This window comes from Podarcis tiliguerta, assembly GCF_965153285.1.
Source record: "Podarcis tiliguerta genome assembly, chromosome: 5".
Classification (NCBI taxonomy): Eukaryota; Metazoa; Chordata; class Lepidosauria; order Squamata; family Lacertidae; genus Podarcis; species Podarcis tiliguerta.
In genome coordinates, this window is record NC_139538.1 from 27,034,659 (window position 1) to 27,060,525 (window position 25,867).

The 25,867-nt window shown below is 39.7% G+C and overlaps 1 protein-coding gene across 1 annotated transcript in view; it reads right to left on the minus strand.

The window, feature by feature from the left end:
- Positions 1-603: 603 nt before the first annotated feature.
- PLS1 (plastin 1) overlaps positions 604-25,867 on the minus strand; it is a 50,444-nt gene continuing 25,180 nt past the window's right edge. Inside the window, exons 6-16 of the mRNA XM_083442761.1 lie at positions 24,515-24,596; positions 22,725-22,890; positions 22,439-22,581; positions 21,850-21,945; positions 20,729-20,924; positions 10,960-11,038; positions 9,777-9,891; positions 7,406-7,539; positions 6,142-6,265; positions 4,382-4,506; positions 604-2,704 (exon numbers count right to left, since the gene is read on the minus strand). Coding sequence (XP_083298887.1) covers positions 2,569-2,704; positions 4,382-4,506; positions 6,142-6,265; positions 7,406-7,539; positions 9,777-9,891; positions 10,960-11,038; positions 20,729-20,924; positions 21,850-21,945; positions 22,439-22,581; positions 22,725-22,890; positions 24,515-24,596 — 1,396 coding nt within the window. The 3' untranslated portion in view covers positions 604-2,568. The remainder of the gene's footprint in view (positions 2,705-4,381; positions 4,507-6,141; positions 6,266-7,405; positions 7,540-9,776; positions 9,892-10,959; positions 11,039-20,728; positions 20,925-21,849; positions 21,946-22,438; positions 22,582-22,724; positions 22,891-24,514; positions 24,597-25,867) is intronic.

The following is a 25,867-nucleotide window of genomic DNA, read 5'->3' on the forward strand; positions in this document are numbered from 1 at the left end:
GGAGGAGACTCTTGAGAGTCCCATGGACTGCAAGAAGATCAAACGCATCCATTCTTAAGGAAATCAGCCCTGAGTGCTCACTGGAAGGACAGATCGTGAAGCTGAGGCTCCAATACTTTGGCCACTTCATGAGAAGAGAAGACTCACTGGAAAAGACCCTGATGTTGGGAAAGATGGAGGGCACAAGGAGAAGGGGACGACAGAGGACGAGATGGTTAGACAGTGTTCTCGAAGCTACAAACATGAATCTGACCAAACTGCGGGTGGCAGTGGAAGACAGGAGTGCCTGGCGTGCTCTGGTCCATGGGGTCACGAAGAGTCGGACGACTAAACAACAACAACATAGCATCTCCTAACAACTCTCAGCACCCTTAACAAACTACAGCTTGCAGAATTATTTGAGGGAAGTCATAACTATTTAAAGTGGTATCATAGTGCTTTAGATGTATGGTGTGAATGTGCCCAAAGTCTAAATGTGAAACTTTTTACCAATATATAGTCTGCAATAAGGAGCCAAGTTAATGCAACTTTCCTATAAGAAATCAGCAATAGGAAGTGCACACATATTAAAAACATTTATAAGAAAGCTCATCACATGTAAAGAAAGAGAGGCCTCAAACTGGACCTGTCATCTCTCTTTATTGCTTCTTAATATAACATTTTAGCTTGGATATTTTCTCATTGAAAGCCTTACTACGTACATAATTTTCATTTTGCTTATTGGCCTTGTTATACTTGTGCTTAGTTTTATTCAATGCCACAAACCACAACCAATTGTTATTTTTTCTTTAACAAATTACTTTAAAAAATATGTTGAAGTTGTTTCAGATTACAAGCATTTCTACAGAACAATATTGACAAGCGGGGATGTTCAGTTTTAAAACATAGAATCATAGAACTGTAGAATTGGAAGGGACCCCAAGGCTTATCTAATACAATCTCCTGCAATGCAACTCATTTAAATAAACAGCAAGTTCCATCTTCAATACTACGTTTGCAAATCACTTTTATTTTTTAAATTTGCTTTAACCAGCTACACTTTCTATACTAATCAGATTGACTCAGGGTGCAATGCTATAATCAAGATGCAATGGCTAAGGAGCTACAGGATATGGCAGAAATGCCACCACTACATCATAATAACTCTATATCAGCTTATCTTCCCCATATTGTAAAAAGGGTATAAGCAGTGCTATTTTTCTAGAAAAAGAGGTGCCAGAACTCACCACGAACTCATCCCTTGTTCTCTTATAATGGCAATGGCGCCCACCTGAGAGGTGCCGGAACTAAGTCCCAGTAAGTTCCGGCTGAGAAAAAGCCCTGGGTATAGGGTTGTTGACTGTTCCCTAAATTTAACTGAACCTGCATGCTACACTAACCTTAATACAGATGTCTTTTAAATACTGAAGTTTTGGTACACAAAAACTACTGCTCAGGGACCACTGTAAATGTACTGGGTCTCATTATTTGACCAAATTTAAGGGATTAGAGAAGGGCTGATTCCACAGCAAATTCCCCTCATCCTTCTCTCACCAGTCAAAACCATGATTAAGGCCTACAATCAGCATTGGTCTCTTTATGAAGCCAGCTTCCAATTCTTGATTTCTAAATTCTAATTAACTGCAAACTCTGGTTAGTATTAATCATGTTTAACAAAGGAGGCTCTCATATAATTGTTAACCATGGCATAGGCCTGCAGAGGAAGAGTGAAGGGAGACTGTGCAGGAGAGGGGGCGGATTTTGATAAGGGACGTCCCAGTCTCGCATCTCAACCTTAGTTTTTCAAAGAAGGCCAAGTATACATAAGAACCAGAACAGCCTAACCCCTCCCCCCTTCCCAAGATCTTACCTTGCAACTCCAGCAAATTAAATTCACCCACAACAATTAAAATGTACATCAATTAATAATCAACTAAAACTTTTATTGATTGCTCTACTAACAGTGCAAGCCTAACCATGTCTACTCAGAAGTAAGCCCCAAATAATTCTATAGGACTTTAGGATTGTAGCCTAAATCAATTAGTACTCAGAACCTCGAAGTTTTTACTTAGAAGTCGGTCCCATTCAGTGCAATGAAAATTACTCCCTAGAAAGAATCCTTATGATCAGAAGCTTTTAATTTGCAGCCCAAATTCCAACAGGAGTTTGGTTAGTCCCTTATAATAAGGCAAGGACTTTCAAGGTCTTTCATGTGCAGACTACGCGTTAATAACACACTGACATAAAAACTTAATTTCACAGCAGTTCCTAAAATAGCACTTTAAAATCTTGATAATTTTGTGCACTATGAAAACAGCATGTATCATATTCATTTAAAAAGGCTATATAACATTGTAATCTTATTGGTGATTACTGCATTACATTAGCTCACAAATTACTGATATATAAAACTTTTCAGATGAAACCTTAAATATAAACAATTCTTATATTAAATAGTCTCTCTATACATCTCCACATTGGTTTATATAAATTATCTCTGTTTTACAGCTACTAAATTCCATTAGTCTGTAAACAATGAGGCATTCATTGTGTATATCATGGCAGAAAACATTTGTAAAAAAATCTTCTTTATTTTATTTTGTTCAGTCCTCTTCCCATCAAGCAAGCAAAGACGGTCATCACCATTTTTGGCTTCACTTCTACCAAGTCATCCGGCAGGGCATATATACAAGCACCAATTTTCCGAGCAACTGATATAGCATATCTTAGGGAGAGAGAGAGAGAAAAGTAGCATTATTCATCTGGCATTAACTAATGAGATATAACAACCTTATTATTGTAGCATAGCCATTATTTTGTTCTAAAGATGTATTGCTTATCAAATTCAGGCTACAACAAACAATTAGCATATCCATTTCCCTTGCCTATAAACAATTTGTAGCCATAGATGTGAAACAAAATATTACACAACTGCTGTTTACTTACTATAATTATTGTTCCACCTTCCGGTATAAAATATACTGCGGTGGGTGGGTGAACTGTGGTCCTCCAGATGTTAGCTTACAACTCCCATCATCCCTGACCATGGGCACCACTGGTTGGGGCATATGGGAGATGTAGTCCAACATCTGGAGTGCTGTGATGTGTAGTATAAAACTACTATACTCAAATAATAAAACATAACATGATTGTTCTACCTGGACACTGAGGTCCAGAGCTGAGCGCCTTCTGGCGGTTTCCTCACTGCGAGAAGCCAAGTTACAGGGAATCAGGCAGAGGGCCTTCTTGGTAGTGGCGCCCGCCCTGTGGAACACCCTGCTACCAGATGTCAAAGAGAACAACCACCACCATACTTTTAGATGACATCTGAAGGCAGCCCTGCTTAGGGAAGCTTTTAATGTTTGATGCATTACTGTATTTTAATATTTTGTTGGAAGCCGCCCAGAGAAGCTGGGGAAGCCCAGCCAGATGGGCGGGGTATAAATAATAACTTATTATTATTATAACATGCAGTAAAAGCCTAACCAGTAAACAAACTAATAGCGTAGCAGAGTCAAGCATGTTAGCAGCTTATACTTAGAAAGTATAAAGAAAGTCTTAGCTTGCTTCCAGAAAGATAAAGACTCTCAAAGGGCCAACTTTCATGAGAAAGAGCAGCATATTATTGAAACCATACCACTGAAAATAGCATTTTATGTGCTTAAAAAAAGTCAAAAGGTAAGATTTTTTGTGCGTGTCAGCATTTAAAAAAACTTTTAAGACAGCTCCTATGTGCAGCTTCCTATGACTGATTTAGAGCTGTGGCATTAAAGGGAAAGGCATTCAAAGAAAAAGGAAGAAATTAACACATTGTATTTGAGCAATGGATTATGCCACCCATGAAAACTCTGGTATCCTCCTCTTTGGATGAGCAAGCTTTCTCTGAGCTGACAACTGTTCCAATATCATTTGTACATATAAAGCATGCTGAATCAGTGTTCCTAACACTTGATACATAACTCAGCAAAGAGAAATGGGTTGACATGCACACAGTAACACTGTAATGATGATCTGGGCCCCACTGAAGAGGTTTGGATGCATCTTTTTGATGTTTATGAGCCTGAATATATACCCCATCCTCCCAGTCTCCTCATCCCTGATTGCACTGACAACAGTACACTTCATTAGACACATGATGTTAAAATATACAGGCAGGCAGATATGAAATATAGGGCATTTATCTGCCAGCTGAGAACAACTCTTCATGGATCTGAAAAAGAAGGCTCTTGTCCACAGTAGCTTACAGCACAAACACTGTTAAGTCTAAGGTTCCACAGACCATTTGTTCTTTTTTTCTGTAACAGAGTAGGAATTAGTTGACATTTACAACTAGCCATGTACATCTAGGCTGCATCAGAGTCTCCGTGTATAATAAAGGAAGAAGTATTCTGCAAAGACTTACTTAGCATTGTTCAGTTTGTCTGTTTCAGAAAGATCTTCCCTCTTGACCATTTCTGGACGGATTGCTTTTGGCGCAATAGCATCTATTAAATCTAGTACAGGTAAACTAGTGCTTATGGATTTGTCCTGGAAGGAGAAGGTGTTGAAAAGTTTCACTATCATTAATGAATGGATTTTCTTTAATACTCTTACCAGTATTTTCGCCATGTATCTCCCCTTCTCTTTATCCACTATCTCATTGATAAATAAATCCTAATATAATGGTGTGGCAGCTAAAACACACTGTATGTAATAACTGCTGAATCATGAATGGTCAAAGTCATGTTTTTCAATACTGTTGAATTTTCTCCTCTTTGACAAATGACCTTTTATAACCACCTGCTGCTTATTTTCCCATGATAAAATATCCGTTATGACTAAATAACATTTTGTTATGAAATCCTATCAAAAGGTTTTGGGAAAATCTCTTGCATCTCCCAGAATAATTCTGCACGTTTGTGGATATTTTTTCAGGTTGACTTTCTTCTGTGAGTAGGATTTCCTTCTACTGATTTGCAAGTGGCATGATCTGCCTATTTCTAGAATCCTAATACTACTTTGAGCTTGCCATTGAGCACTGCATTTTCTTCCTGGTTACTGAAACGCACTTCCTCTCTGCCTTAAAATAGACGACCCTGCTCACCTCCTTCCAGCAGTTAAAGCAGATGGGCAGTCAAGTGCATGACATCAAGGAATCAGCAGGAGGCACCACAGAATTAGCTTTACTCCTCCAAAGTCTCAGCATGCTATTCCTACCAGGCAGATTAAAGCTATGATTTCAGACTTGCTCTTACAGCTTCTAAGCACCACGATGCATACTGTGCCTTTAAACCCAGCAATGTTCTCCTATCTCTACTAATTAAGCTGATGTATCTTAATAAATGAACTGGCCATAAAATCCCATTCTAGCGCTAATAATTGTGGATTAAGTCTGTCCATTATTACTCTTCTGTCATTCTGTGTACCCCATGTTCCAATGCCACGAGACCACTTTCTAAATTTGAAAGAGACTGATCTGAACTCTGAAAAATATTGGCTAAATATTCATATAACATTTACTCGACTCTTTTATTTTCACTGGTGAATGGCCAAATCTTCAGAGAACTACACCGGCTCAAGGCCTAATGAAACTGATATTGCAACCAGGCCATTCTCAAATATGTCTTAAAACCTTATGGAAATGTTGATATTTTATGAAGCAGGAACAGTTTTATTCTCAACCACACCAAACAGATTTCAGTCTCTTTGTTAGGTTTGCTCCCTCTAGTGGTTTTAATGCAACATCATATTACAAAAAATGTCCCAAACGGCACTCCTGCCTCAAAAGGGGGATGGATGTTTAATACTGTCTTCTAAGAAACCCATCCTGAGGTTTTAGGATTACTGGTTAAATTGAAAGCCTCCTGTCACATGCTAAAATTATTCATTTCCATTAAGCAAAATTTCTGCTAGTTACATAGTGAAAGTTCATTACAAATACGGATCTACACACCCACCATCTTGTATCTATATTAACATGTGTTACTATTATTTTGTAATCTAAATGTGGTACTGTTTTACATGACATTCATAATCTACTTGCATTCATAATCTATTTGCGGCTATTTATACACAACTTATATACAATAACTAATGCAGAACCTTTGCTATAGATCAATTCCCATCAAAATAATTATGTTTCTGATTAATTCACATTTCCTTTCTCTAGAGTGTCTTCATTACCTTGAAGCTAGTTATTGAAGTACTCTTATTTGCATTTGCAAGTGTCTGATTCACCCATTTAATAATGACCGCATCGTTTACTTTTTCCCCCTCACCAAGGTCCGATAGTACATTCAAAGTGTACCTGCAACAGAAAGAACACAGTATTTTCAGCTGATAAGGAATTTAGCAATTCCTCCGTATTTTCCTGACAACGTGTTAAAACAGTTGCAAAACACAACTTTCATACAGAAAAAAATTATAGAAAACGTGCTTGCATTGAGTACAGAAAAAGCAGGAGGGTTAAAAGCAAACTGCAACTTTACTGAAATTGACACAGCACCAGGCAGTATAGTAAAAGGTAAGGTAAGGTAAAGGACCCCTGGATGGTGAAGTCCAATCAAAGGTGACGATGGGCTGCGGCGCTCATCTCGCTTCAGGCCAAGGAAGCTGGCATTTGTCTGCAAACAGCTTTCCAGGTAATGGGGCCAGCATGACTAAAACGCTTCTGGCGCAATGGGACACACTGTGATGAGTGCCAGAGCGCATGGAAATGCCATTTACCTTCCTGCCACAGTGGTACCTATTTATCTACTTACACTGGTATGCTTTTGAACTGCTAGGTTGGCAGAAGCTGGGACAGAGCAACGGGAGCTCACCCCATCATACGGATTCAAACCGCCAACCTTCCGATCAGCAAACCCAAGAGGCTCAGTGGTTTAGACCACAGCGCCACCCGCTCCCCAGGCAGTACAGGGCAGGGACTTCAGCATAAGCCAAGTGAAGCACAATACGGCCCAGCTGCTTTGTGGCAGATAGAGCCAAACAAAGAGGAGACATGAGTGAGAATCAGACGCAGGGCAGGCACTACTGCGACTAGTCACATTGGGAAGCATCTTATAGATCACCCTCAAGGGCTTAATGGTATGTCTGTTTGTGCATGGTGGGCGGTAATTTCAAACACAAGGGCTGTGGTATGATTTGAGGAGCTTCATTCTTCTCCTGCCTGCTCTCTGCTCCAAGTTTCTCCAGTTGTTTACTGAATTTTGTTGCTAAATAATTTTATGCTGTGATTCCTAATTCTGTAGCGTATGACTTGTGCATATATTCCAGATCGGATAAAGTCAAGTTCCTAAACTGTACCTATGAATTTTCTGACAAGACAAACTCCTGAAAATAATTTATCTGACTTTAAAAATAAAACTGCAGACTGGTTGCAAATAAATGAAGAACATATATTGCTTTTGAAAACATTTTGGTTTTGTGAGCTATAATACATCCTCACCTTCTCATTAACTGCCACACCAGTGCCAGTGTCAACGTTGGGTTGCCTTCATTGAGGTCCTGTCCACCAATCCCAACCAATGAGAATCTGGCCTTTGACTTCCCCAGTTCCACTGCATAGTTACAATTTTCAATCTAAAAGAAATGAGAAATCAAGGTCAGAAACTATTTGGAACCATGGGCGTTGCCAGGATTTATTGGGGGGGGGCTGGCTTTATGTTGAGGCAGCAGAGCGATGCAATTGGCCACTTAGTTAAGTAATTTTATTTATTTACTTGATTTGGGGGAGGCAGCTGACTACGCCCATGTTTGGAACTATCGTTTATCAAAATATTTTAATTGGAGCAAACCAACCACAACACCAGTGCAGCAAGAGCACCCTATACCAGCAGATGAATGTGTTTATAAACATATGTATGGTGTCATGCTTGCTGCTTAGGCATGCAGTTAGACAAACTTCATCCAAATTTTCTGAAAGTATTAGCTTTTATTAATATGAATCAAGGCACAGAAAACCTAGGCATACACTCCTGGTGAAGGACTACTAGGCAAATACGATTTGGCTAATTTAATACTCTCACCTCTGCTGGCAAGCATTTCCAACATTTTTTCTTGACGGAACTGTACAACACACCTCCCTTTCCTAAGAACATTATCTAGCCATCTGTAAACAATAATAAGTAAACACAGATCTAAGCTCAACAAAAAGAACAACATCCAGATCAGCTAAAGTAGTGGCACCAGAGGTCACCAGTACTTGGTCCACCACTTAGGATGCAATTACCAGAACCCTTCCTCAAAGCACACAGTTCTTATACTGGCAAAGTCAAGGATCTGCCTTGAGATGTCACATTTATGGACAGCCCTCCTCCAGCAGGCAAAAGCACATGCCTCAGAGGTCACAATTATCACCTTCAGCAGTGTCACCTAAAGGAATGTCAAGTGGGCTATCCAGAAGGTCGTCCTGTTTTGCAGGACTAGAACCATCTTGCACTAAGCAGGCACCCACGCTGGTTTCAGATACTCCACTTTTGAAGTGTTAAATGGCACCCATTATGCTGGTACCTGCAACCATGGTGAGTCACCACTTGATGCTCTCCTCATGGCCCATCAACAAGCAGAGTTCACAGCTGCCCCCTCCTTAAGGATATGTGGGTCATGGCTTGAAACACCTCAGCACCAATCCCTGGGGATAACTGAGTGAACTTGGAAAGAAGTTCTAGACTTGGCCTCACTGGCTAACATTTTCTTCCAAGTTCCCATTTGGTTTAATGATCTTCAGATGAAGTTGCAGGAACGATTAGTAGAGGCAGTTGCCTTCAGGTAAGGAAAGCATGTCCCCACTAGGTGCAGCCTGTCCATTTGCCTTCCATATCAGATTATTATTTATTAAATTTGTATACTACCTTTCACCTGAAGATCACAGGGTGATGACATAACACAGTGGCCCTAACATGCCTACTTCCAATGACTGTAGAGGCCATAGAGTCCTGTAGTTGTATCAATAGAATGCTTCTACCCTGGCTTTGTTTGTATGTTTAGAGTGTCTGTAACCTGTTCTGTGCAGGTGACTGAGTTTCGTATGCTTCATATGTATGCTCACCTACCATATGGTTTCGTTTCACTTTCTTGCATAATCTGTTTTGCATTATATCTGCCTTACATGTGTTTTGAGTTCTCTGCTATAGATGCATTCATTGTTCCTGACTTTAATAGAAGCCTTGAGGTTTTCAATCTGTTTTCTAAATAAACATGCATGTGTGAAACTTGAACTGTGTGTGGTCTGTGATGTGGTTCACTTTTCTTGGTTGAACTGCCCTACATGTGTTCTGAGTTTTCTGCCACAGATTCACTGATTGATATTAATGGCAAGGACAATCTCAATGTTCCCCGATGAAACATGCAAAATTTCTTAATAATATCCTGCATGTGTGTGCAACTTGACCCATGTTCAGCAGCTAAGCTCAGCCACTTTAGTGACCTGCTCTGCACATACTTTTAGTTCTGGCTCCCTGCTTGTGAAACAGTTCTAAATTCTGTTGCGTTCGACTGATCTGTGTTGGCCATTTATCATGGTTATATTGCTCAATGTCTCGAGACTTGTAAGTTCATTCAGGACCATATGTGAAAACTGCATTTTCTGTAGGCATGTATGCCTCTGTGACATGCATGCTTCATCCCAAGTGAAGCATTTGCTGAGGTCCAGTCTAAGGGCCACACCAAGAAACTTATTTCAAGAGTTGTAACCATATTAATACGCTACCTTAAGCAGGGGTGAATAACTCAGGGACACCAACACCATTCATGATAATGTGGTTTAAGCAAATGGCTGAGGAGCCATTGCGGTTTCCAAAACAGACACTTTTACAAACCTTTTTCATGTTACCCCCAAGTGCAGGATACGGTGGTTTGTTGACATGGTTCCATTGTACAGGTACACGAATCATCTCATAGAGCTGGAAGATTACTAAAGCATCAGCAAGGTCACTGGTCAGTGTAGGGAGAGAGAGAAAACATATATATTTACACAAATAAATTATATGTTCCCTGAATGCAGTCAGTAGCGTATCCAAGTAAATTTCCGAGGCTTTTATTGCTTCGTAATCCTCTTTTCCTCCTAAATTATTTACTTACTTACTTATTTACTCACTATCACAGTCACTGAGAATATATCTATATCTAACAAATAATAATAATAAATTTCATTTATACCCCGCCCTCCCCGGCCAAGACTGGGCTCAGGGCGGCTAACATCAGGTATAAAAACAATTGATTAAAATACAACTTAAAAAGAGGATTAAAATACAACTTAAAATGAAGCCTCATTTCAGTGGAAGCCCAGATCAAAAACTGGGGGGAGAAAACATCAAATCTTCACCAAGGCCAGCTATCCAGACCGGTCCTACGTGGGCCAGAAAAAAGCCAGGGAAGTCCCCAAAGAGGGGTTCCATCACAGAAGGAAAAGGAAAGAGATGGAGGGGATCAGGCCGATTCCAAGCCAAAGGCCAGGCGGAACAACTCTGTCTTACAGGCCCTACAGAAAGATAATCAGATCCCGCAGGCCCTGGTCTCATGAGACAGAGCGTTCAACCAGACCAGAGCCAGTGTTGAAAAGGCCCTGACCCTGGTTGAGGCTAATCTGACTTCATTAGGGCCTGAGACCTCTAGAGTGTTACTATTTATGGACCTTAAGGTCCTTCGCAGGGCATACCAGAAGAGGTAGTCCTGTTCTGAATCTGGCAGTCCCAGTTCTGAATCATAGAAAGAATAGAATCATAGAACTGGAGAGTTGGAAGGGACCAGGGGGGGTCATCTAGTCTAATCCCCTACAATGCAGGAATCTTTTGTGAGGCTCAAACCCACAACTCTGAGATTAAGAGTCTAAGGCTCCACCAACTGAGCTATACCAGCCTACCATCTCTAATGATCAGAAAAACAGTACTGTGTTGTTATCATTGATCCAAGCAAAACTAAGTCCTATCAATTACAATATTTTCCAGTGAGGGTTACACCATGGATCAGTTAAATGGTCAGAGTCAAGAATAAAAATATTACCTGTACAAATGGTTAATGTAAGGAGTTACACCCAAAGAATTCATCCAGTTTCGGAATGTTCTTTCTTCCTTACTTTCTCCTATAGCAAAGGGTACAAAATTTCTCAGATAACACATTTTATATGTGCCATTACTCTGAAAGAACATAAAAGCAATGTATCTTTTCCTGAGAAATAATCTCTTCTGATCTGGCTCTTAAAAGCTCTGGGTACAAATGGAACAGGCATCACAAAGCAGAAGAGGTGTTTACTCTTTCTATTAAAAAATAGTAATTTCCCATGACACCAGGTCTGGGTGGGCAGTGCTATCCAAAGAGAGAAAACCTCTACTGTTTGAGAGACGTAGTTGGTGAGGAGTGTAAGAACTTAAAATTATAAAACCAAATTAAAAGTACTTAACATATTTGTATACCAACACTAGTCCACAGAACTTTGGAAAGTATATAGGGGGAAACAGTATTTCCTACTCTGCAAGTGTAATTTGAGTTTAGCAGAGATAAAAGGTAAAGGGACCCCTGACTTTTAGGTCCAGTCACAGACGACTCTGGGGTTGCAGCACTCATTTCGCTTTACTGGCTGAGGGAGCCGACGTACAGCTTCTGGGTCATGTGGCCATGGAAACGCCGTTTACCTTCCCACCGGAGCGGTACCTATTTATCTACTTGCACTTTGACGTGCTTTCAAACTGCTAGGTTGGCAGGAGCAGGGACAGAGGAATGGGAGCTCACCCCGTCATGGGGATTTGAACCGCCGACCTTCTGATCGGCAAGCCGTAGGCTCTGTGGTTTAACCCGCAGCGCCACCCGCGTCTGTAGCAGAGATACAGGCTACCTAATGCAATGCTGCCTAATGAGTACACTGAGGGAGTACACTGAGAGGGCACCTGAACCTTGGTCTTCCAAGTCCAAGACCCCTACTTAATTCACTATGCCACACTGACATTGCTACAATATTATGCATGTAAGTTGATCAATACCATTTTCATGTTAAAGTTATAACTCTGTTTATATGGCATACATTTAGGGCAGATTAACTTTGGGAATTCTGCTGTAGATGAAATTATGTGGTGTTTGATTTCCACACTGTCCTTACTGTTTTGATCAAAAGCATCTGATTTTGGCTGTGTACACACCATGCATTTAAAACCCATTTAAAGCACATGACTTCCCACAAAGAATTCTGGGCACTGTAGTTTCACACACACGCACGCACGCACGCACGCACACACACACACACACACACACCCTGTTCCAAGTTACAGTTCCCAGCACCCTCAACAAATTACAGTTCCCAGGATGCTTTGGGGAAAGTCATGTGCCTTAGATATATGACATGTGTGCAGCTTAGTATTTCTCAATGGGGCTCTCTGTGACCTGCATCTATTTAGAATCAGGATGGAATGAGATGGTTGAGACCCAAGGTGGAAAAACACAGAACGTACCACTTCAAACTGCAGGCAGGGGATCCCTATATGAAGAACTCCCTGAAGATATAGAACTAGTAGTACAGGGAATGATCTGGTCAACAATCTGTCTCACTGATGTGCAGTTTTTATTGCAGGGTGATGTTTTTACAAGGGTGAACATTCATAACTAGTGCATCCCCCTGTTACCTAAAATAATACTACAGCCAATTCTATCTTTTCTGTATTCTTATCCCATTTTGCTATGTGTGTAGACACAGCAACTATTTTTCTCTTTATTCTATATTACTCTGCCCTTCTCTTTCATTCGTGCTCATTAGGAACCAGCCTATATAAATATTATACTATGCCACTGTATGTAATCTTAATTATTACTTTAAAAAAACCAACAGTGACATCCTACACATGGCTACTTATCTAAGTCCCACTGAGTTCAATGGGGCTTTTCCAAGGTAAGTAGGTAAAGGATTGCAGCCTAATTCAATATGTGATGTGTAGAAATTAAATATTTAAACAATGCTGCCTAATTTCAACATATTTTAACCAATTTCGTGTTGTGAACAGTGAGCCAAAAAATAAAAACTGCCTTATGTGGCAACCTTATACAATTCTTTCCTCAAGGCTGTTTCTGCTCAAATTGAGAAACATTACTTTTTTTCCACATGCTTACTTAATTGAGAAAACCTTGTGATTTTAAAATTTGGACTACAGTGTATTTTGGGATCAATGATTAAAAGGAGCTGTGTTGATATGCTTGAGATATTTTTTTAAAAAAACAATCTCTAACTCAAATGTATTTTGAACATTTCACAGACAACTAACAAACGCTTCCAGGAAAGCTTATTACTGAAAGCATAAGAAAGGAAATATGTAGAACTTCACTCAAAGTAAGAATTTAAAAACTGCATGCTGAACAATGCCAGAAAAATCCACTCTAGACCAATAGCAGCAATAGCGTGCAAGTTGAAAGAACGTACTTCTGATTAAAAGGAACCGAGGAACTAAGAATAGCACACTGTATTTAATATGCCACTCTAAACAGGATTATTCGTTAAAAAGGAACCTAAGAATTCTTAAGCTTTTCACCTTTTTGAAAACTGGCCAGCTTTCCATTACCTCCCCCCCATTTCCTTTTCATTGTTCAGAATATACCTTCTGGAGACACAGACTGAATTTTATGGAAGGGACAAATAATAGAAAACAAAAACTGAGCTGGAGCACCATAGCCAACAGGCCCTATGGCACTTCTCTTTGTGTGACCATAATATTATGCGGTAGCATTATGCCAATAGAATAAAGAAGAGAGGACATGAGTCACTGAACAATATGGCACACCTCTCTCTCTCTCTCCCCTCTCTCTTAGTGGCACAATGCTAGGTACAATTTAATTTATCAAAAGGCTAGTCAGTAACAACACACCCCACAATCTTTCTGTGGAAACAGAAATAAGAAACTTTGGGCATAACTGCCAGCTCTTGTTTCTCTGTGACAGCAAAAATCCTTGTTTATACATCACCAATACAAAATCTAAAACACTAGAGCAATAGCTTGATGCATGAAAGGCCCCAGTGTCTAAGAGTGTGGGAGAAACACTACTGGATGCTAAACAGCCCTGCCACCAGTAAGGCAGACTATTTTCCCTTCAGTCAATTGGTCCTATTCACAGTTGTATTTGTTGTCTTTTTATCATGCCCGTCATCACCATGTGATGACAAGGTGGGTTACAAACAAGATAAAGCAATCTCTAAAATAATAAAACAATATAAAATATAGTACTGCTACAACTGCTCCTTCTCAATGCAAATACCAGTAACGTCACACTTCTATATCATAAAATGCCTGGTGGAAGAAGATTGAGTGTGTGTGTGTGTGTTTAACAACAGAGAGAAGTTGCAGTAGAATCCTAATGCCTTGGAAGACTATGGCATTTACACAGGACATAAAGACATACCCAGAGTGTAGCTCTGGACCAGAGGAACTCAAATCTGTATCATTTTACTGTATTTCTAAAAGAGTATTCATGAAATTAGAATTCGAGCCAGCTGAGAGAAAGAAGAGACATTGTATTGTTCTAGACGATGAAACTGTCCCTATTTGTGTGTCTAAAGTCTTGACTCTCCTTCAGTCCTTATTTGTGAGACTCCAAGTCACGGCTCCTAAAACAGCCCTGTTATGTATGAAAAGAGCCTTCAACCTTGCATTTGTATATGACTGAATTAATATTTTTCTTTCAATTGTAACGGCATATTAAAAAGAAAAATAGGTTATATGACCAGCGCAGGAGGATAATTAGGGGGGGAAAGCAGTCATAGCAGGAAGGGAACAAAATCAATAATCTCAGGATAAATACATTTACAGGCTAAAGAAAAATACTAAATACAGTACCTACATTAGGAGGAGTCAAATCTGCATTTCATGAAGAAAAATGGGAAAATTATAAATGGTCAAATTATGAAAGCTCACCTCAGAAATAACTATAAAGAAATGGATGTGCTCATCATTCATATAGTAATATTTGACACACACAAAAACCCACTACAAAATGCAGGCAATGAGGATAAAACTGGATGAAATGCTGGAAGAACAGTGATCAGATGTTACACAAACACTTTCTTCTTTTAGTTCAAAGCAGACAGAAAAGCTTGAATCATATTGGGGAAAAGGTGTTTTAACAATTTTGCTATTCAGGGTCTCTTGAGGGACTCAGAACAAAGGACTCATACAGAGACAAGATTATAATATTTGAACATCAAACAATAACAATATTCTCTGTTAAAATATATAATGTACATAAATAACCCAAAGCTATAAAACTGAGCACCGTCCTCCCAAGTGCCATTTTTCAGGCCATTACCACAGAACCTTTCCACCTGGTCATTATCAGTACCAGTTGCTTGGTTTTAGTGACAAGAGAGACAAAATGGTTGCTGTTCACTTGTCTCAACTCCAACAGCAGTCTTCTTTAAAGGGCTGCAAGTGCCATAGCCCAATGTGGAAAACAAAACTCGTAGGCCCTTTGTAACAGAAAAAGAATATAAGCTTATAGTTTTGGGGAACTTCACAACTCATCTTAAATTTTTAAAGAAGACCTCACTGCTAATCTGCTCTTAAGATTTTAGGGCTTTGTAGAGAGGAGGTAGCCAGGCATCCTAGCTGCACTGAGATAATATAGCCTAACTGCCCATAATGATGGTTGCTCCTGCTAGGGAGGCCAAAGAATTCCAATGAAAGGAGTGGTGGAAATTTTGCTTGTTCAGTCTGTGGTTCTTCCTCATCCTCTGTTTGAATCACTGCTTCATCAGCTGGTTCAGCTGCTAACTGGACTTGACTCCATGTGCATACTGGCTGCAGATTTATAACCAGTAATGAAACCACAACATTTCTACAGTTTCTGCTTATAGTCTGTAAACAGGTAGGTCTCCCTCTTATTGTTCCAATATTATTTGCACCACTGGTTCCCACTGATCAGCAAGCTTTTATTTTTACCTAAAACTAAGGGTCACCAGATTCCAGAAATGACATACGGGATGCCAAAGTGGTTATTAGTCAATTAATTTTTTGCAGCTTGTTTGGCAGCAAGATAATAAGTGTATCACAGTCTTCAACTTAAATCTTTTACATACTGTTGATCCATCATCACACCTTGTCCTTTTTCTTTAACTCCAAAACACAAATCAATAGGCAATGAAGATGGTCTCCGCTTAACATTTTTCTGGTCCTCTAGTGTTCCCAACATGTTCATTCAGGTATGACTGCACCTTTTCACTGGATGTCCACTTGGGTAACAGGAAGCTGTGACTACTCCTGAGATTTGACCCAACTCTGATGCAAAAGTAGCACCTTAATCACTATGGCTTCTTCTAGAAAACCCATAGTGACTGATGAAGATGTTCTACAATACGTTAGCAGCTGTTTCGGGCATTAACTGATCATTTTGCCACTAATACATTCCCTATTCCTGCACAATCTGGCTCCAAAGTTAAGTTGTCTATTTGAATGAAGCCTAGCAGAGAAAAAGTTTGGATATGTACCAGCTATGCTGCTTTTTCTATGTTGGCCTTTCTTTTACTAGAATGCTCACAGGTCTGACATTTCTCCTCTATACTCTAGTGACCCCAGGCTAGTAAAAATGGTCCCAAGCCAGTTCTACAGTTCTTTCAAATCCACTGTGGCCTATTTAATTATGAATTCCCTCTGGTGCTCTAGCATGATGAGTGTAAGGAACTACCAGCTGTTCAATTGTCTCTTCCCTCAACTGTACTTTCCTGTGTAAGACTCCTGGAGAAACAAATAAAAAATGGCTACTCATGTAGATGTAGTCTTGTCTCATACTCTTCTCCTTTTTCTTCCTCTAAAGTAGTTTTACACCCAGTTTCCAGGAAATGAATCACATGGGCAATATATTTGACACTTCCCTGTAGCTCCTCCAATTTATAGGTCTAGAATCGGAGGGATCAAGTTTTTCAGGCCAAGTATATGGATTCTCAAATGATGGTGCTATACCGTCTTCTTGTTTTACTAACCTTGTTTTTCTAGATGTTACTGCCTCTTCATTAGAATTATCTGTCTGAGAGCCTATCAGCACTTCATGAGTTTGCATTATTGCTTTACGAATTTCATTATTGCAGACAGTCTTCTCAGTTAAAATACTTTATTGGGCTCTGCCTAGCAACACACTATTGTTTTACATTTTCCTTGTCATTTAGTGGCCCTTAGTGTGGCTTTCTTGGCTCATATTTGCCGTTTCTGATTTATAGGCAATATTGAAGTTGTACAGTGACAAAGCTGCCACCCACCTGCATCCAGTTTTGCAGTCTTTACATGTGTCATGAGACTATTATTTGTCATCAATCTAAATTCTGCACCATACAGTGGTGCCTCGCAAGACGGAAAACCCGCTAGACGAAAGGGTTTTCCGTTTTGGAGGTGCTTCGCAGGACAAATTTCTCTATGGGCTTGCTTCGCAAGACGAAAATGTCTTGCGATTCCTGGGGGGGGGGGGTTTCGCTCCCCACCCCCTTTTTCTAAGGCACTAAGCTGCTAATAGCCTTTTAGCAGCTAATCCGCTAATCCCTTAAGCCTTTAATAGCCGCTATTAGCCGCTAAACCGCTAATAGCGCTAATCCGCTAATGGGCTTGCTTCGCAAGACGAAAAAACTGCTAGACGAAGAGACTCACGGAACGGATTCTTTTCGTCTTGCGAGGCACCACTGTATTTAAAAAACAAAGAAACTGATCACAAATAGCCCATATTAAGGCAAGAAATTCTAATTTATGAACTGGATAGCTGCATTCAGTAGAAGTCAGTCTTCTGCTAGCATAAACAATGAGGTGAGGTTTTCTGGTCTGTACCTGTCAGAGAGCAGCTCCTAGTTCAGTGTGTCATGCATCAGAATGAAGAGTATATGGAAGTTTTCCATCAGCAAACCCAAGAACTGGTGCAAAAGTGAGATTCAGTTTTAAAGTTTCTCAAGCATCTTGGAAATTTTCATTCCATCTATCTTCAAGTATTTGTCCTCCATTCCATTTCTTCCCCTTTCCATCTCCAGCAAGAAAGCAATAGAAAGGTCTTGCAAAAATGGAATATTGGTCTGCAAACCCCTGGCAGTATCCAGTAAATAATTATAATAATAAAGCTGTGCAATTCTTTAATAATTTGTACTGGCCATTCTGTGATATCATGTGTTTTCTTTTTATCTAGGTGGAATCCATCCTTAGAAGTAACATGTCCCAAATATTTTATAAACGTTTGAAACTGTTTACTGTTTGAAAGTGCTAACTTCAATCAACATTTCAGAACTTTCACACTTCTTTACTCACAAGTGGCTGAAAAAAATCATCAAATCATCCAAGAATGCTACTGTCTCAGTGAAATGCATGCCACGTATGACACTTGGCATAACTCTCTGAATGGTAGCAGAAGTGTTTGTCAACTGCCAAGCCAATTCCAAATGGTATGGTGAAAGCTATCACTTTGCCCAACTGAGATCTGATAATAGCTGCCTTTGAGGTCCAACATGGAAAAGCACTTTTGCCCACAAAGCAAATGTTTCTTCCATCTGAAGCAGTGGGTAAGTGTCTTCTCAAGCCATGCTGTTGAGTTCTCTGCAGTCCACCACCATCCTAATGAGTCCATTTCTTATGCTGCAGCAGCACTGACGAGGCACTGCAGGCTTCCTTAATCACACCCAGTGGCACAAGCATTGTCACAAATCTTCAAAATCAGAAGGTGATACCTTTCTAGCCTGTCCTTTAAAAAGCACATCACTTGTGAGCTCAATTTTCCCCAGTGAAGAAACTGAAACTCAGAGGTTAAAGCTCTTAAGCATTTGGGGCTTTATTAGAGAGGAGACAGCCAGCCATCATCCAAACTGCATGCAGTGCTATAAGCTAACTGTTGACAATGTTGGCTGCTCCTTGATTCAACTCTCTTACTGAGCATATGCAGGAACATCCTTCCACCAGAATTCATAAAGAAATATGTATCAGTGGATTATATTTACATACCACACTGTTCTAAATTGTTCTTGAGGCTGCTATTTGCCATGTTGGGGAGAGCCTACAGGCACCAAACATATTTCCCCCCATTGTTCAAATAGCTTCAGGGCAGCAATTTAGACCCCAAAAGGGGGGATAAGAATTAGACACCCCCCTTCACAGTGCTGCTTCTCCCCTTGACCAGTCCCACCCTGACAACTGCTTTGAACATAAATAACAAGCAAAAAAGTAGGAACAATTATGGTTCTCTGAGTATCAACTTTAATTTGGCCCTGAAGCTAGAAAAAATGATGCTTTGCTTTAGATAAACTACATTTGTGTAGATGGCATAATCTGTAGAAGGATAACTACTGTATTACTTAGAAGGAGTAGATAACGACCACATTTGGATGATCATAATAAACTGAGATAGGAAAGAGCCTCTTTGCTCCTTTCATTGTACAATCTGGCACACCACCCAGGAAGTCTACTATTAATTACACTTTCTCATTTTGTCCAAACCAGGATACTCTGATTAACAGCTTCAGAACTGTTAAATCAGTTTCAAAAAGTGGCTTAATAACCTGTTTTTGAAGTAAAGAAATATTTCCTCCCAATGCAGTCACCACCAACTAAAAAGCAATATTTATTAGGACCACATCGGAAGAGGATAGTGCAAAACCTCCTCTTCCTACCTGTTGTGATCTCCCCAGTCCTTAGCATAAAAACTGCATATTAAATACAAAGACACATTTAATACCATATCTATTTGGGCCCTCACTTTTAGCATCTGAGCTCTGTATTCCTGTCATGTAGCACGGGGGGGGGGGGGGAGAGAGAGAGAGAGAGAGAGAGAGAGAAGGCAGCCCAGTAACAGTTCAATTAGTACTGGGCAGTTGTGCAATGTTTTTCTCAAAAGCTGGCCAGAGCACAATGCCGAATGATCAGCCACGTTCGGTTTATTAAACGGCAGACAAGAGATTCAGGACAAAAAAGAAAAAAAGAAAGAAATCACTTCACGCAATGCGCAATTAACTTATGGAATTTGCTGCCAGAAGAGGTGGTGGTAGTGCCTGGCTCAAAGCCAGACTACACAAGATGCTATTAACATGATTAGCAATTGCGTGGATGAATGTCTTTTTAAAAGGAAACTCCAGGTGTGGGACTCAATCCAGATGGAAACCTGGTGTTGAGGGTATTGGGCTTCAGGCTTTGCCCCCTCACCTGCTACAAGCTGGCCGTGTGAGTCTGAGTGCAAGTGAATGAGAGAAAGAGAGAGAGAGAGAAATCTAGTTGAGAACACAGCAAGGTGCAAAGGGGGTGAAAGGCTCCTTCGCACCCACAGCAAGGCTCTCATGTCTTCAATGGAAAAACAACCATTCACACAATCGCTAATAGCACGGATGGCTTATCATCTGGGTAGGCCCTTAGGATGGCTTTGAAACAGGACTAGATAAATTTACAGAGGACATATCTATCCCATGCTACTTGCATTATAAACAAATGGGACCTTCAGGTTTAGAGGCCTCGGAATAAAAGTTGATGGTTGAGTAACAGCTGAAGTACGTTGTGGCCTTCAGGCCCTACATACATGCTTTCCATAGGCACCACACTGGCCACTGTTGAAAAGGCTATTCTGAAGTGGCATCTGTTGCACCACAGATCATCTTATACCGATTTTTATGTATTTTACCTATGGACTGCCTTTATACAGCTGCCCTATCACTAGAGTTAACAGGTGGGTTGAATTTTCCATGAAAACATTTTGGAAGAGAAAATATCAAGGAAATTCTGAACATCTCAATATGAAATAATAGAGCATTATTCATCATTCTCTAATGTCACTATCAGTGTTTGTTACATTAGCTCACCTTCCAGTAAATTGACATCATAAGAAGAGCTTTCGGGCTTCTGCAGGGCAGGGTACGTATTAAAGAGGTTTGCAACGAAGGCCATGTTAAGTTTAGGATTGCCTGCAACCACATCAGCAGGAGTCACAAACTGTTTGCAGCCCAGTTTGTCTGCCTGTTGAAGCATATATTCAGCCCTCCTCAGGTCATTTTTTTCCTTGAAAAACAATATAAAAAGTAAACCTCACACTTCAAAAAATACTAATTTTGACATTTTATACAAAATAGCTACATCTTAATATAAGATTGCACAATTCTAGATCGAGTTGCAGACCAGAAAATTGTTTAGAAACTTATTTTATTTGAGAACCGTTTTTTGTTTCCATGACATTTCACTGCACAGAAAAAGCTTGGCTAACAGCTGATTACAACCTAAGCCAACCAGGTACACCGTCCAGATATTTCGGACTACAACTTCCATCAGTCCCAGTCATTACTGCCATGCTGGCTGGAGCCAGTCCAAAAAAGCTAGAATGTACAAGGGTTGGCAAATGTTGACCTAGTGAATCTGCCAGGCTTAAATGTAGCCCACAAACAATGTATTGAAACCTGCCAGAAGCTTAGCAGCTGCCCATTTTTACAATGCTGGCCACTTAGCAAAACCAGTAGGTTTGTCAATAACTTGGTACACAACAATACATGACTGCTGCACTGCATTCAACCTGGTGGGCAGATTACTTGTTGGGCAGGTGAGAGCGCAGTACAAGGTTCAGAAAGTGTGAAATTACACCTTATTGTGAACACTGGAAGCATATAAAAACCTAAGTTTTTCTCTTTTGGAAACTTCTGATTTTTTAATAAAATCACCTGAACAATTACAAAATGCTGTCAACAGAGTTATGGCTCAACAGAGTTAGTAGAAGGCTCATTTTAAAAGCAATATCAACTTAAAGTTTCAAAAGTCCAGACCTTAGCCAGCTATACACAAGATCCATTACAGATGCTCTAAGAGTTCTGTGCACTCTGTTGATCTGTGCTTGTAATTCAAAATGGTTTGCAGCTGCTTGGTACAATGACATTCTGCAAACACACACACACACACACACGTGCGCGCGCACACACACACACACACACAAACTTACATTGAGGCCTGAAAGATCAATAACAATAGCTGTTTCTCCATTGTTGCCTCCTTTTGGTGCGATTTGATTCAGCAAATGGTAGTAGGCTCTTGAGTCCTGAAACGAACAATTGAAAAAATCTGAACAAAAGTCCTTGATGCACTCTGACTGGCAGATACTGAGAAAAGGAGAGTCATATTGACATCAGCTGCAATAGTATGTTTTAGCCTCTCATATAAACTCAACAAGAAAAGAAGATTAATTTAGTTCTTCCTGCACCAGAAAGGAACAGGAGAAGCAAAAAAAATTGTATTATTTTCTGTTGGGAGCTGCCCAGAGTGACTGGGGAAACCCAGCCAGGTGGGCGGGGTATAAATAATACTTTATTATTATTATTATTATTATTCAACAACAGATAGCTACTTGAAACTTTTGCAGAAAGCAGAGAAGAACAAGGGTAAAGGCAATGCTGTGATAGGCCTAAACATTATCTCTCTAATTTTGATTAAACTGCAGCTATAAAAATATTTCTTTTATAGTCTTGGCTAGTTCCAGTTGAAAGATTCTGATTCAAAATTGTTTTGCTTTTATTTGAGAGATCAAGCTATACCTTAATGTCTTGGCTAAAGTTGCTTATTCTCTTCCATCCAGCATTATCCAGATGGTAGTTAACCCAACGTAGCAGGAGTTCTTCTGGAGACAGTTTCATTAATTGTTCTAATTCTTCCCCATCACTTAGCAAACCAATAAGAGCTGCAAAAAGTTTTCAGGAAAGCTGGTTTACTTTTTTACTTTTTAAAATCATTTAAGACTTCACATCTATTTCTCAAACTTTAGAAACAAATCAGACAAAAATGCATGCTTTATCATGTATTTCAGACTTTATATATTATTACCTTCATTTCTGGAGATTTCTATATCAGCAAAAAGCCCAACTTTAATGATTTGCCACAACAGTCCTAATACCAAATGTGGCTTCCCGTCTTTTAGATCTTGTGATCCAATATTGACTACTGTACAGCCAATAGCTGATGCAGAATTTAGTGCAAGATCTAGGTTTTCCTAAAAGGAAAAATAAAAATGCATTTTGATGTTGACAATAACTACAAATGCAAAAACTTACAAGTATAATAAAATGGTAATGAGGAAAAACAAAGGATGGGTGGTATCAAAGTAACATGTCCCATCCATGCAAGTAATTCTGCTTGCACACACCTCAAATCTGCTCTGGAGGATTGGGGGAACCCCTAGATCAGATTTAGAGGGTGCCTAGGGAAGTTCCCATTGTGCAAGCAGAAATCCTTGTGCTGAACATGACTTAGTGCTACTTTGCACTGACGCTGATGGGGCTTCTAGGAAAGATTTGTATGAGTTTTTCAGAAAGTCATTTGTTGTTGTTGTTTAGTCGTGTCCGACTCTTTGTGACCCCATGGACCAGAGCACGCCAGGCACTCCTGTCTTCCACTGCCTCCCGCAGTTTGGTCAAACTCATGCTGGTAGCTTCGAGAACACTGTCCAACCATCTCGTCCTCTGTCATCCCCGTCTTCTTGTGCCCTCCATCTTTCCCAACATCAGGGTCTTTTTCAGGGAGTCTTCTCTCCCCATGAGGTGGCCAAAGTATTGGAGTCTCAGCTTCAGGATCTGTCCTTCCAGTGAGCACTCTGGGCTGATTTCCCTAAGAATGGATAGGTTTGATCTTCTTGCAGTCCATGGGACTCTCTAGTGTCTCGTCCAGCGCCATAATTCAAAAGCATCAATTCTTCGGCGATCAGCCTTCTTTATGGTCCAACTGTCACTTCCATACATCACTACTGGGAGAACCACAGCTTTAACTATACGGACCTTTGATGGCAAGGTGATGTCTCTGCTTTTTAGCTTTTTAGAAAGTCTTTTTAGAAAGACATTAAGCTTTTTAGAAAGTCATTAAGGTAACTTAAATGATGGAAATCAATGGTGTCTGAATAACTATTCCAGTATTATCTTCTGAAATACCTATCCAGGTCACTAAACCAGATGGAGCACAGGAACTATCTGTTATTGCTACTTTTACCCTGTTAGTCATTAAAAGAGCCATTGTCAGAAGACCCCAGAGAACATGTACTCTAGGGTTTCCAAATTATTTCTATAGCAATATAGAAATTAGACATGCTTTGCTCTGTAAACGTAGTAGCCATGTAACAAAACTGCTTATTGGAGCAATACAGGGTCATACCACGTGGCACAAATTCACAATGGCTTTGCAACAACAAAAAATGTAGAAATGTTCCCAGAAGCTATCTATAATCAGAGGTTCACACATCTTTGTTTTCGGGAAGTGGTAGTTATAGGGCTACAACAACAGATGAAAATAAAAGAACTGGGAATTTAAACTACAGTGGAACCTCAGTTCCCAAAAGCCTTAGTTGTCGAACATTTCGGTTCCGTTTTTGAACGTTTTTCAGAACTTGAACATGTGACGTGGCTTCCACTGAGTGCAAGAAGCTCTTGAAACCAATGGGAAGCCATGCCTCAGTTGTTGAATGTTTCGGAAGTTGAACCGTCTTCCGGAATGGATTATGTTCAATAACCGAGGTTCCAGTGTACCACAATAATGCACTGTTCTCATTTTTTATTTTGCAAAGTACTTTCAAGCAGTCCTTCTGAGGTAGATTTGAAATACTTAGGTTAGGGTTGTGCTATACTCACAGATATAGTGAATGGAGTAAGCTTCTTCTTATTAATAGCTCTTTCGTCAATTGTATCTGGTTGGGATAAGTTAATCATTTTGCTGGGGAAGAAAAGGGAAATATTTAATTACAACTTTCTGAAAAACTACTATCAGTCTCATGTAAAGGACAATTTTAACCTTCAGCTACTTCAATAATTAAAAAGGATTTTGGTATACCAAACTGGCTGATTATTTCTCCATCTATAGCATAACATCAATAGCATAAAATCTACTACTGGAAACTGTAGGACTACAAGGAAGTAGGAAAATGGAATATTAACAGTGAAGCCATATATGACTCTCTGTAGAGTTTGGGCAACTGCACAATGGATTGTATATAATGAAGATTAGGCGATTCAGTGTCTGGCAACATCCTCGGGATTCTTATGGCACTTTCACAGCATACAGAAAGCAGCAAGTTATTCACTTAGAGTTTACATTGTGCTTGCATGTTTAATGCTCATTGACTGTAGAATAAATTAATGACTAACATACTCTGATAACTACAATACTTTCACCTGACTTCTTTGAAACCTAGGACAGAAAGGCTGCCACATAACAGCAATCACTTTTTAGTATAGAACAAGGCAAGCTACAGATGGGGTGAAATATCAGGCTGTGGGTGATCCTCCTTCACACACTTAAAGCAACCTCAAAGCCACTTAAATTGTGCAGAAATGACATGTGGTATTACAATTCTATGTAGCCCATGCCAATTCAGACTTCAGGTTGGGGAACTGCATGTTTGATGCTCCTCCAGCTTATTTATATTATACATATATATATGTAATATTAATTATATACCGGGGTGGGTGGGTGGGTGTGGGTGGGTGTGTGTATATATATATTGCTAGAAAAGAAGGTTTGCATTTCTTCAATTAGTAAAATATATTTATATTGTTGTTTCTAAAAATTATACCCTGCTTTCCCCTTTCAAAAAGGAGCAGATCAAAGTCGCTTACAAATAAAAAGCAACAATCAAGTCATTAAAAATATATTCACTCCATCATTGAAAAATGTAGGTTAACAAAACTGAAAGCAAAAAGCAAAAACACAAAACAGTACTAAGAAACCAATGCATGAAACATCAGCTTGCAATTTGAGCTTTTTTGCTGAATAAATGCAATCTACCTGATTGTCTCAATGGAAAAAGTGAGACCAGCAGACACTATGGAACACATCACCATGGAGTGTTTGCATATTATGTTTTTGTAAACATTATGTGAACAAAATGCATGGCTGACTCACTGTTCATGATAGGAGAGAAATAAACCATGAATGCAAGCTTATTTATTTGAACAAGCTATACACTGCTTACCTACAATAGCCTA